At 37.3% G+C, this 12,874-nt stretch overlaps 1 protein-coding gene across 11 annotated transcripts in view; it reads right to left on the bottom strand.

Annotated features, from left to right (window-relative positions):
• The window catches only part of Lrrc7 (leucine rich repeat containing 7), a 453,319-nt gene that overhangs the window by 190,001 nt on the left and 250,444 nt on the right, over positions 1–12,874 (bottom strand). For all 11 annotated transcript variants that reach the window (XM_032897090.1, XM_032897087.1, XM_032897091.1 and 8 more), the window contains exons 6-7: positions 5,706–5,795; positions 2,839–2,895 (exon numbers count right to left, since the gene is read on the bottom strand). In XM_032897090.1, the coding sequence (XP_032752981.1) occupies positions 2,839–2,895; positions 5,706–5,795 (147 nt within the window). The remainder of the gene's footprint in view (positions 1–2,838; positions 2,896–5,705; positions 5,796–12,874) is intronic.

Below are 12,874 nucleotides of genomic sequence, written 5' to 3'. Positions count from 1 at the left end.
GTCACATGCTACGTAAGCTTGTTGGAAGAACACTTGGGGTGAGGAGGCCATCCTTGTCTCACACTCAAGCATGTTTATTTCAAGAATCCACCCAAATTTCCCATCCTGGGGCTGGCTGGTTCCTTATGTCTGTGACAGGGATAAGGGAGAACAGGAAATAGGTCAGTTAAAAACATGGCACCTTAAGAGCCGCCAGGCTATAGAAACGCTAGCCCCGGGAAGGGGCCACTTTTTCAATTCTGACACCCAACTTCTCTTTAAACAGGAAGAGGAAGAAAGGAAGGAATGGACAGGCAACTGAACATAAACAAAATGAAGCAAACAGAGCAGGTTTGACTTCACATCTAACATTCATCTGAATGATCAGCCCCACACTTTCAGGTTACCACCCAGAACACAGTTGACAATAATTGTTTGTGATGTAAGAAAAATGGTATTGTTGAATCTCAAGATTTTTACTTTACAATGTACTCTCCGTTTGGATGCTTTGTGTCTTCTGTCACCACGTCCGACTGACCTGAGAAATTTCAATGAGTTTTTAAGCAGATGTCTGAGGGCCCAACTGTCACCATTCTTTGATACTCGTAGAGGATAGTCAAAGGGGATATTGTGTGGAAATGGACAGCCTATGCTTGCATTTTTAAACCAAGAAACAGGTCTTAAGAGTCCCCACACATAAAGCCCATCACATTACTATAGGAATGTATTCTAATGTTTACTATATCACAGTTCTCATATACTTTGGCATTTCTTACATATTGACAGGCACTTGTAGCCTGTCAGACAAAATAAGACCAACCAACCAACCAGCCTACCAAACAGAAAGAAAAGGCCCACCAACAGCCCTCAGCTTATTTGTGTCTCCACGGGAACCACAAACTCTCAATTCTCTGAGAAGTTATTTCGAAACTAAAATATTTTTTTTAAAAAAAACTGCATTTAATTTTTTCATTGGAAAGACAAACTAAACGAATGTAAAAAGCTCTCCTGTACCTCTAAGTTACAGGTCCAGATGGTGATCAAATAGTTGGCTATATGTGGAAACACAGTTTACTTTATTCAACAGAACATCTTTATGTAATTTTCATTCCGTAGATGTCAAAACTAAAGTAAAGCAGCATGCATCCTCTGTCTATATATTGCTTCTTAGATTCTTGTTGACACAGCATAAAACAAACATTCTGAATTGCAAATAGCTCTAAAAATGTTTCTTAAATATAAAAGTTATAGCTGTGACATATATAACAGTCTATCAAAGTTGCTCAGTACCTTTCTCTAAGAGACTCTGACAATGTTTTACATTCTCACACAGCCCAGGCATATTGCTTAACTTAATTTTACTTATACAGGTGGTATCCTGAAAACCTATAGACCATCCACATATCATAAGAGAGCTGTTACTCATTGCCTATGAAGTCCATGTTATGAATTGATATTAGATTATTCCTTACACATTATGACTTACATCAAAAGTACTAAAATCCTCACAACCTGTATTGGGTTTATTTTATATTTTAAACTGAAGTCCTTATATGAGGAGGCTGCCCCTTCTCCTCTGCACTCTCAGCGTATTCTTTAAGAATTGAATGCACGCAGTCAGATGTAAGCAATCACAGCTTTTCCCTCTTGGTTCATGTTCCACCTGGCTGTGATTGGATTTCAAGGTGACAAGTAAAAGCCATCCAGATGAAACAGTGGCAGTAGCTTTCTGTGTAGGAGACTAACACTGAACACCACCCCATTTCTACCTGTTTAGGATTCCGGTTCAGGAGAGGTGTTGCTTACACACAGGATGCTGTACTGTGGAACACACTTCCCCTTTTGAAACTTTCTTCTTAACTGCCACATAGTGAGAATCACACACGTGCTTCTCCATGTGTCTGTCTGAGTGGATTCCAGAGCACGGCTGCGACTCCTCATCATATCCATGCACTGCATAGCAGTGCTGAAATGTCATGTATTACATCACTCAGAATTGCACTTAGGTTAATATATCAGTATATTTAGTCTCATTTGCTCAGGGGATAGATTTACAAAGGAAACATTAAGATTAAGTTTTAATTCAGCAGAGTAATATGTTTGAGCCTTGTTGAACGTTTGGAAACAAGTTGATATACTTGATGTCTTTGCAGAACTGAAGTAAAGCAATAATAGTAACAAGATTTACATTGAACCACCACCCAGACAAAGCACATCATTTTACCTGAGCAAAAAAAAAAATTGCAAACACATTTTGATCTTGAAAAACAATGATTCCTGTACAGAACACATCCTGTTATTATATACAAATGAAGGAAAGCAGAGAAAAACAAAGCATTTTACAAAGCTGTATAAAATTAGCTTTTGCTTCAGAATGATCTGAATATTCATACAAACCTTTTTTTTACAATAGATTGTTTAGAAGCAACAGTTTGTAAGAATATGTGAATAGAACCCTTTCTTTTTTAACTTGCTAAACCACTTTATTTTTTTTCCTTTAAAAATTTCTGACTTTGGTGCACAAACGTAAACTGTCTCAAACCACAGTTTAACCTGAGCTGTGAAGTGTCCAAGGCTGAAGCCTGGGAAACTCTGGTTGTAAGAAGGACACAGATGTTGGTTCAGATAGAGCAAGGCTCTTTAGCCATGAGTAAACCTCTGCCAGGGAGGTGGTCTGCAAAGCAGGAAGTCTACTACTTCATACAAGTCTATAGTGTACTGTAGGATTTAGCTTTTAGTTAGAATGTGTAAAAAAGAAAATCACTCAAAATGGCAAGGCTGTCATAATACAATCAAAAAGGCATTTTCCCAGCAGTGAAAAGTCATAACGGAGACCCCGGAAAAGACGCTGTCACTTACTTTGGTAGAGTTTTCAAGTGATTTTCTCTTAACTCCAAGATTCGCAATTTGACAAGTCTGTAGAGAAGAGTTTTACAAATTACTCATCAATGTTTCTATATAAAAAGCATTTACATGGCAACGTAACCAATCACTGCCATTAATTAGACAGAAACACTTGGCTGGTTTTAGTGTGGTGTCAGATATTTATTTATTATTTTAATGTGTATGGGTATTTTGCTTGCATGTGTGCCTGTGCACCATGCATGAGCTATGCCAGATTTTAGATCAATATGTAAACTGATGGATGATATGCAGGGCTGCATCACCACTGCCCAGTGGCAAAATGCAAAAACTAAAAATATTTGATTATATCTTTGAATCCCAGCCTTCTAAGTTTATAATGTTTCATAGAAGTACATTTACTCTTACATTTAATTAGTCTGTGTGTTCATTAGATTATTATTTTCAATAATTTCAAGTGTTGTGTTCATTGGTATAGAGCAATGCTTTTTATTGGGAGATCATAGACAGACCTGAAAGACAGACAGAGGTGAGAGGCTTTGGTTTGGTGTGAAGACAGATATGTGAACATTCTGTCTCTATGACAGATTATGCATCAACCCCATTATCTTCCTAACTTTAGTTTCCCTCATCCATAATACTAGATCCTCAGGTGGAATACTTTAAATGATGTTGTGCACGTAACACAAATTCCCAGCACACCGCAAGTTGGCGTTAAGTGCTTCCTCTCTCTCTGATCGCACGTAAGGCACAATGGGAGCATTTCTGTGTGCCACGCTTTATTGACTCCAAGGTTCACGTTTTACCTTTTCTGAAAAGGTTTGTTGGGAACCTGAAGGCCTTCTGCCTGTGATGGTACTGAGCGGAGGGTGCTTCCTTCAACTCTCTTGCTCATTGGGTACCACTGTGTTCCAGGAGGGCACCTCACAATTGATGACACAAGGATGTGCCGTTGGTAACACACACTGTTGTACACAACCACATTGAGCCTTGAGTTTGTTTCTCACAAGGCTACTGTAAAATCAATAACAATTGGATTTTCCAAAATCTTAATTTTGAAGGACAATGTATATAAGTGACTTCATCTGTCATCTGCCTTTAATGTGCTTTTGAGGTATTTATCTAGGCCTCTTTCCTTTTTCTTCTCTCTAGTTCTCAATTTAACTTCAATTTGATTCTTTATTAAATAACATGCTTCAGTGCACAAAAGCTCCAGGCATGAGAGTATCTTAGATATCTGAAAACCTCACATCCCAGTGGCTATGCTAGTATTGACGGCACAGTGAAATCTATTCTGTCTTTTAAAAATACAAAGTTTCAGGCTGGAAGAAAGTTTGAGTATCATTTTGTCAAACCACCTAGTAGTTCAACTTGAAAAAACTGCTTAGACTATGAATTATTATAAGCAAACATGTCATTAAAATAGTATGTTTTGGCAACTTGCAAAACTTAAATGCTAATTCAAAGTAGCTTTGGTATTGGTATTATATGTCCTCTTGGCCTAAACCTCATGCTCATTTAAGAACTACTTAAAGAGAAATGACAAAAATAATCAAGACAAAAAGTGTGTTAGAGTGTCGTAAATATTTTATGGTTTGTTCATTTTAAGGCACTTTTGTGTGCTGTAGTTGATATTCAAAGGATAATTCTAGTCTACAGTAGAGCTGGGGAAAAGCTTTTTTACAAGTCTATGCCTTGCAATTTCCCTCCTGTGTATGGTTTAGGATACTGTGATATTTTCATCTGTAGAAATGAAGGGGTCTGGGACATTTACAGCATGCAGGAAGATCACCGTGTGTAAGTTGACTTCATCATGCTACCTGTTGTTCCCTCACCACTGTCAAGAGGCAGGTGCCAAATAATACTCAATCAATCATTTGCATAATATAAAAATGATTGGCCAAAGCTGATAATGACATTAGAATGACTGTTTTTTTTTTATGAGATATGTGTTCTATAAGAAAAAACCTTGGAAGATACTGAAACAAAATATGAATTAAAATCAGTCACCTTGAATTTTAGCCTTTTATCTCATATATTCATATTGGAAAAACAGTTTATATACTTTGCTATGAAACCTGCCTAGCTCCTTCCTACTAGGAGCCCTTTATCTAGGCTTTCATACATGGTCATCCATTTCTACACAGCACTGTCACAGAGGAGCAGCACACAGAAGTGCCACAGAAGAGTCAGTCAAGCTCCTAGACAGAGATGAGATTTCTTCGTTTTCATATTGTCAACAGTGGAAAATGTACCTGTCTACCAAATCCAAATATGGCATGGGACATTTCTAGTGATAAATCTTGAGGTAGTGGTATTATCATTTTTGAAGTTCTTTAAGCATGCATCACTACCCTCGGTTTTGTAAGTTGGTTTCAGAAGCTGGGACAAGTGAAGTGGTTTGTTGTTATTCTAATTTGCATTGTAACAGATATTTCTAGAGACAGACCTCTCTCCTGTATTCATCTACTTACATTTCATTACAAGCTGCCACCCCACCTACTTCCCAGTATCACGGTCTTCACGCTCATTTGTAAGGACTTTATATATCAAGGATGTTATTTGTCTTCATAGACACTGAAAACACTTTTTACTTTATTTTGCAACCCAAGAGCTGTGGACAGCTTTGTGCATTTGCTCATATTATCTGGGACTTTTTTTATATTTAATTTTAACTCACCTAAAATTATTTTATGATAATATTATGTGAAGACCTCATTTTATGTTAATTATTATAGAACATTTAATTAACATTTACTATATACTAATGAGGCCCGACTGCAATCAGCCCTGTCACTCTTGTACCGCTGAAGCACTTGGCAGAGGCAAAATGAGATTACATAGGAAACATCTCTTATTCTTACCTTCCAAAATTAGCTGGAAGAAATTCGAGGAAGGCGTCATTCAGGTAGAGCTGGGTCAGGTTAAGAAGCTGCGTGAAGCCATCGGGTAGTCTAGAAAGGAGTTACAATTTTAGTCACTATATCAATGTTGCTGTAGAAATGGTAAGAATATATCTTAGGGAAGGTAAAAGGGAAATGAAATATGTCTTCAAACTCTCCTTTAGTGTTAGTAATGGAAGAATTTATTGAGCATATAATTACAGCTGGACATTTTAAAACTTTTACTTGTTATTAAAATATATGATCCCATCCCCAATGCTGCTCTCTGGAGCTGAAATTGAAATCATGGAGAGCAGAATCTCAAACTATTGGCTGCACCTTTTGCACCAGCCAAGACATTCTTATGGAAATCTCAGCTGAATGACTGGGTGACTTTCAGATGAACAGACCTTTCCCATTAGAACAGTCGCATCAAGTCAGACAAGGACTTTTTGACATACTATTAATTCAGTTAGTCATTAACACTTCCCACAGTTCATCATCAGGATGGTGAAGCCTGCCCCATGTGGAAAGAGACTGAGTTTGCTCCCACGCCTATATTTCCTCCAATGCCAGCTTAACCGGTCTGTATAAATGCAAAATTGGTCTAAGTCCTCTTAGTTAAAGACTAGCAAGAACATTAGGAAAATATTTTTAACAGAATCATAATGGCTGTAGGTGTCATTGAAAAGTAAGAAATAACCTTTAATGAAATTTTAGAAATTAGATGAAATAATTACTTCAAACATTAAATCTTCTTTTGCTGTTTAATTAAAATATTCCCCAGGAGTTTTTCCCTTAGAGTAATATTGGATTTTTTCCTATAACTGTATTTCTATTTTAACACTTTAATGTCTTTATAGTCTAATCTGGACTTCATCCTTCTATAAATATTTCTAAGTTTTCTTTCCTCATCTCATAACCACCTTCCTTGTGGTGACTGCTGACATCCCGTGAACAGTTGCCTATACTCACTGATGTCTCCTACTCTAGTGTTTCTGGCCTGCAGTCACCAAGCCTCCTCTGCCCTCTACTCTGCATCTCAAGCTGCCTGCCAACTGTCGTCATCACTGACAGACGTTCCCTTTACGTCTACTGCCACCTCCCCATCCCACTGCAGGAACACAACACGTGGGTTTCAAACGAAACAGAATAAAGAAACAGCTAATACTGTGGATGGCACCTGTGCCTTTCCAAACTGGAATGCATCTTCCAGTATGTCTCTCTACTGTGTAGCCTTGGCTGACCTGGAACTCTATGTAGATGAGATTGGCCTTGAACTCAAAGAGATCCACCTGTCTCTGCCTCCTAAGTTCTGAGAGGCTTAGCTTACAAATTTTTAAATGCTCCTTAATTTTGTTTTTGAAAGACTTTTTAACTCCTTTAAAAAAGAAACCCATTTGTGCTTTAAGCATGTTTCTCTCTCTCTCTCTCTCTCTCTCTCTCTATATATATATATATATATATATATATATATATTTCAAATTATACTGTTTATATCACTTTAAAAACAGCTTTATATTTTCATATGCATTTGGATAGTAACTGTCTACTGTCTTAGAATGCCCTGTCATTATGTGCACACAGCACAGATCGTTTAGTGTTCTTCTGTAAATGAAGAGTAGTTATTTTCAGGGTTTTCTATGCCTTCATAAATGTTGCTTCTGTGAAGTCTTTTGAATACATATCCCTGTGGTCCTTTGCTAGAGGTCCTGTAGTGCCCTTCCTGAAAGAACAATAACGAGTTGTTTGGAATGAAAGTTTAAGTGTACCTGGGACAGCCAAATTTCAGTCACAGCTCCATCCATTTATAACCCAAAGTATCTGTATAAGAGCTTCTTTTTCTTTGTCCTTGTCTTCCTTTATTTCCTATGTGTGGGTCTTTTTTCTGCATGTGTATCTGTATACCATTTGAATTCAGTGCCTTAACAGGCCAGAAGAGGGCATCTGATCCCCAAAAGCTAGAGATAAAGATTGTAGTCACTGAGAAACACACTTGGGCTGTCTGTCAGGGCAGCCAATGCTTTTAAAGCTGAGCCTCTGTCCAGTCCCTCTCTCTGCCCTTCTCGACTCCTGGTTTTGTTATTTCTTTTTTAAGTGTCATTTTTTATAAACTTGGTAATATAAAATATTTGTATAATTCTTATGATAATTTCAGTGATCAATTATAGGTTTTGATTTTCATCTTCTGTGAAGTACATGTTTATCATTTTGGTTGTTTTCATGCATCTCTACCTGTGGCTTTCCATACATTGAGCTGGACAAGGTCTCCTGCAGGGTGGTATCTTTAGCCAGGGCCTCAGAATACCCTAAGGGCAATTCTCAGCTACTCTGGAGCAGGTGTGAAATAGCTCACTTCCTCATTTGCCTTGTCTACAGCTCTGTAGAATTTTATGCCCTTGAAGTGTCCCCATGAGACTGGGTCCAGTGGAGATCTTGAAAGCTCAACATGCATTTCCCGGGACTGTTGCCAGCATATTCTGCCTACATTCACTCTAACACCTGCTTTGTGTCAACCCAAACTAAACACAGAATTCCCTTCTCGGAAATAATTTTCTTTTATTACTTTTTTATTAGCACACTGATTATGCAGATTGGCAACCCCACGGGAACATCTTCCCACATGTAAGTGTTATCTACAGATTTTGTCTACTCTCCCCCTGCTCCTCTCTCCCTTTCTTCCCAGTCCCTAACAGTCTCTCTGCCACTTTCAGGCCTAATGCTTTTCTTTTTTTATTCATAGCAAAACCTTTTCCAAAACAATTTAAATTTATTATTTTATTAAATTGAAAACTGTTAGCATTATTTCTTACAGATGGGCATGCCACAGTGAGTGCGTGGATGTCAGAGGATAAATTTGTTCTTTCCTTCTGTTTTTAAGTGAGATCTAGGGATTGAACTCAAGATGCCAGACTTGATGGTCAAATGCTTTACTCACTGAGCCAGTGCTCTACCTCCTGCTTTGCTTTTGAGAAAGACAGGGTCTGGTTATACATCAGACTGGCCTTGATTTCACTTATAGCTCAAGCTGGTTTCAAATTCCAGTCAGTCCTCTTCCTGCAGTCTCACTAATACTGGGCATTCCTGGCTTGTTACACTAAGCCTGGGTGCAACTTTACACACAATAGCTTGATAGTCTCGCAGTGACGCTTTACACATCCTCAGGGCACTGATTTTATATTGGTTGTTTCATTCTGCACCATCTTGCTTCCGCTTGGATTTTTAGAGTGGGTTTGTTTTTGGATATAGCTTCCAGAAGGATATTTCCATAATTTTATTCTTTGGGAAAGTGGGATTTATGAAAACAGGAAAATAGGTAGGGGAGAAAATGTGGGTTTTATAGTGCACTGATAGACACTGAGTTCAAAGTGAGTTCATGGGACAGTGCTGGGAAGAAACATCTGAGAGGATCTGTAGGGAATTGCATTTAGAGGGCTTTGAACTTTCGCCTTAAAGGTGTGGCCTTGATTCTACAGTAAGCTCTACCTGCAGTGAATAATGACTGTTCTTCCTGTCTTCCTTTCTGTACACTGGAGCCTGCAAACTTATTACATGAAAGTTTTCTGGCAGTGGCAAAGAGGTTAAACATATTTCTAATGAAACCTAGCCACTGTCCTTTGCTATCACAAGAAGGAATTGACTATGACGTTGGAGGAAGGAACAGCCACAAACACATATAAACGTGAGGAACCTGACCATTTATCTCCGAAGTTGCTTCCAGCTCCGAAGAGTAAAGGTGCACTCTTGTAATACTCATGTGTGGGATGAGACAGGAGGATCATGAATTCAACATTATCTCTGGTTACAGAGCAAGGTTCTGTCTCAGTAAACTAGAGGGGAAAGGTCACTGCTATTAAAAAACAAAGACTGAAAACTCGAACTTTCTAGTTATGGGATACTTTGAATCATGAGCCTTCCTCAGTCCTCTGTCCGTAGGTGAACACTACACAGTATCTTTTCATTCTGATCAACAATTTGCTTCCTCATTGTTGCTGCTGTGGCAAGTTTGTACAACTTGGAAACTCATCATGATAGAGCATTTTCCTTAGGATTAAAAACTGGCCTTTGAAACTTATTTAAAATGAAATCTTGGACTAACACACATAAATTTCATGAAAAAAAAACCAACCCAATATAAGATTATTTTCAGTATGGTTATACACATATGTGCTGACATTTTACATGGGGCTTTCGTATTTAAAAATCACAGAGTTGGGGGTGTTGGTGTGGTGTAGTGAGATGTGATGGGGTACAGTGTGGTGCGATGTGGCGATGTAGTGCAGTGCTGTGTGTTGTATTTACCAGGACTGCGTTTTTTTTTTTTTTTTTTTAAATCACAATTGATGTCTATAGTAATTCACTGAATAATGACTCAACATAAGATTGAAAATTAACATCTTTTGATTTTCCTCATGAAGTTCTCATGTATCCAGTAGGAAGCTTCTAGCAATTGCTTGTAGTAGCACTAAGAAATTTTTAGTATTAGCAAGGATAAATCACATAGCACTTTAGGATAAGAAGTTTCCTAAACCACATAGTACTGTACTGTGAAAATATAGACAATGTGTGTTAGGTGGTATTGAGGTGGTAGATGTAGTCAGTAGTTTTACTTGAGAAAACATTTGACTTTCGTTAACTTTATGTCACAACTGAACTTTCTAAGGGACTAATTCCACTGATGAGACCTTTTGTAGTCATCAGAATGCCTAAGAAACTGTGAGGAAGAAGAAACCCTTTTAAAATCAATAAGATGGCTTTCACAGGTTCTCATTAGCATCTGAACTATTCAGTGGAAGCCAATATCACCCACAATAAGAAGTCTTTGATAGTGAAATAACTTTACCCCCTAGATAATTTGATGGTTTTCCACAGTTGGCTGACTTGTTGAAAATTAAAGTATTAAAAAATTAAAGAATTCTGCTATCCAAACATTGTCTGATTAAAAAATTTCTTAAATTAAAATGTATATATTCTACCTACAATAAAGGATGGACAACAGCAGATACATGCACTTGGTCATGAGAGATACTTGGACATACAGCCCTGGAGTGTTGGCACTGGAACCAGAAGTCTTGGTTTTGAACCACAGTTTTGCTAATATCTGTAAGACCTTTGAAAATAATTTCATCAGACTCAGTTTCCTTACTTATAAGTGGCAATTCTAGCACCAACTCCTCAGATATGCCTCCAAAATAAATGATTTCTTGTTCTGTGGTGAGATCAGGAAGTAACAATCACATTTCTTCTCTATGGTGTTTTTATTCTTCCCATTTTAACTAAACACTGCTTTAAATACTTTTTATAACTGCTGATTTTCATCACTGGAACAAGGATTTTAAGACAGCTTTGCTGCAGCCCTCTTATTTTCTTATTGTGCTTTTTATAGACGCTAACTGAAAATGTATTTTAAGCATCAGACCTGTAATAGAATGGTTAGGCCCATCAAAGTAAGTTTTGTATGTTGTAACTAAAGAGTCAATGTAAAAACTTCTTCTCTAATTATATAAGTTTAAACCATGAAATTAATATGGTACAGAACACTTGGGAAAGTAACAGAAAATTAAATTGCAATTCTACCTCCTTTACACAGCTGTGATTTGCATTTTACCTGGTTTCTAAAAAATATTTTCTTATTTTTAAATGATAAGAAAAATTGTGTTAACCACAAACTGGTATTTATTTTTGCTTTTACTTATAATTATTTTTGCAGACCCAAATCCCGTGGGTCTTATGGGACAAAATGAAAGCAGTGCTAAGAGGAAAACTCAGAGCTCTGAGTGCCTCCAAAAAGAAACAGAAGAGAGCATACACTTAACAATTTGACAGCACACTTAAAATCTCTAGAACAAAAAGAAGTAAATACATCCAATAGGAGTAGAAGGCAGGAAATAATCAAACTCAGCGCTGAAATCAACCAAGTAGAAACAAAAAGGACTATACAAAGAATCAAGAAAACCAAGAGCTGGTTCTTTGAGAAAATCAACAAGATAGATAAACCCTTACCCAGACTAACCAGAGGGCACATAGAATGTGTCCAAATTAACAAAATCAGAAATGAAAAGGGAGACATAAAACAGAATCTGAGGAAATTCAAAAAAATCATCAGATTCTACTGCAAAAGCCTGTATTCAACAAAATTGGAAAATCTGGACAGAATGGACAATTTTCTAGACAAATACCAGGTACCAAAGTTAAATCAGGAACAGATAAACCATCTAAACAACCCCAGAACTCCTAAAGAAATAGAAAGAGTTATTAAAAGTTTCCCAACCAAAAAGAGCCCAGGACCAGATGGGTTTAGTGCAGAATTTTATCAGACCTTCATAGAAAACCTCTTACCAATACTGTCCAAACTATTCCACAAAATAGAAACAGATGGAGCACTAATCAATTTTTTCTATGAAGCCACAATTACGCTTATATCTAAACCACACAGAGACCCGACAAAGAGAACTTCAGACCAATTTCTCTTATGAATATTGATGCAAAAATACTCAATAAAATTCTTGCAAACCCATTCCAAGAACACATCAAATCATCATCTATCATGATCAAGTAGGCTTCATCCTAGGAAAGCAGGGATGGTTCAATATGCGGAAATCCATCAATACAATCCACTATATAAACAAACTCAAAGAAAAAAACACATTAATTCATTCAATGCTGAGAAAGCATTTGACAAAATTCAACACCCTTTCACGATAAAAGTCCTTGAAAGATTCAAGACCCATACCTAAACATAGTAAAAGCAATATACAGCAAACCAGTAGCTAACATTAAACTAAATGGAGAGAAACCTGAAACAATCCCACTAAAATCAGGGAGTAGACAAGGCTGCCTACTCACTCCCTACTTATTCAATATAGTACTCGGAGTCCTAGCAGGAGCAATCATACAACAGAAGGAGGCCAAAGGGATACAAATTGGAAAGGAAGAAGTCAAAATATCACTATTTGCAGATGATATGATAGTATACTTTAGTGACCCCAAAAGTTCTACCAGAGAATTACTAAGCCTAAAAAACAACTTCAGCAAAGTGGCTGGGTATAAAATTAACTCAAACAAATCAGTAGCCCTCCTCTATTCAAAGGATAAACAGGCTGAGAAAGAAATAAAGGAAATGACACCCTTCACAATAGTCCCAAATAATA

Source organism: Rattus rattus, chromosome 3 (genome assembly GCF_011064425.1).
Source record: "Rattus rattus isolate New Zealand chromosome 3, Rrattus_CSIRO_v1, whole genome shotgun sequence".
Classification (NCBI taxonomy): Eukaryota; Metazoa; Chordata; class Mammalia; order Rodentia; family Muridae; genus Rattus; species Rattus rattus.
The sequence above is the reverse complement of the archived record's forward strand: the minus strand, read 5'-3'. Positions and strand labels throughout refer to the sequence as shown.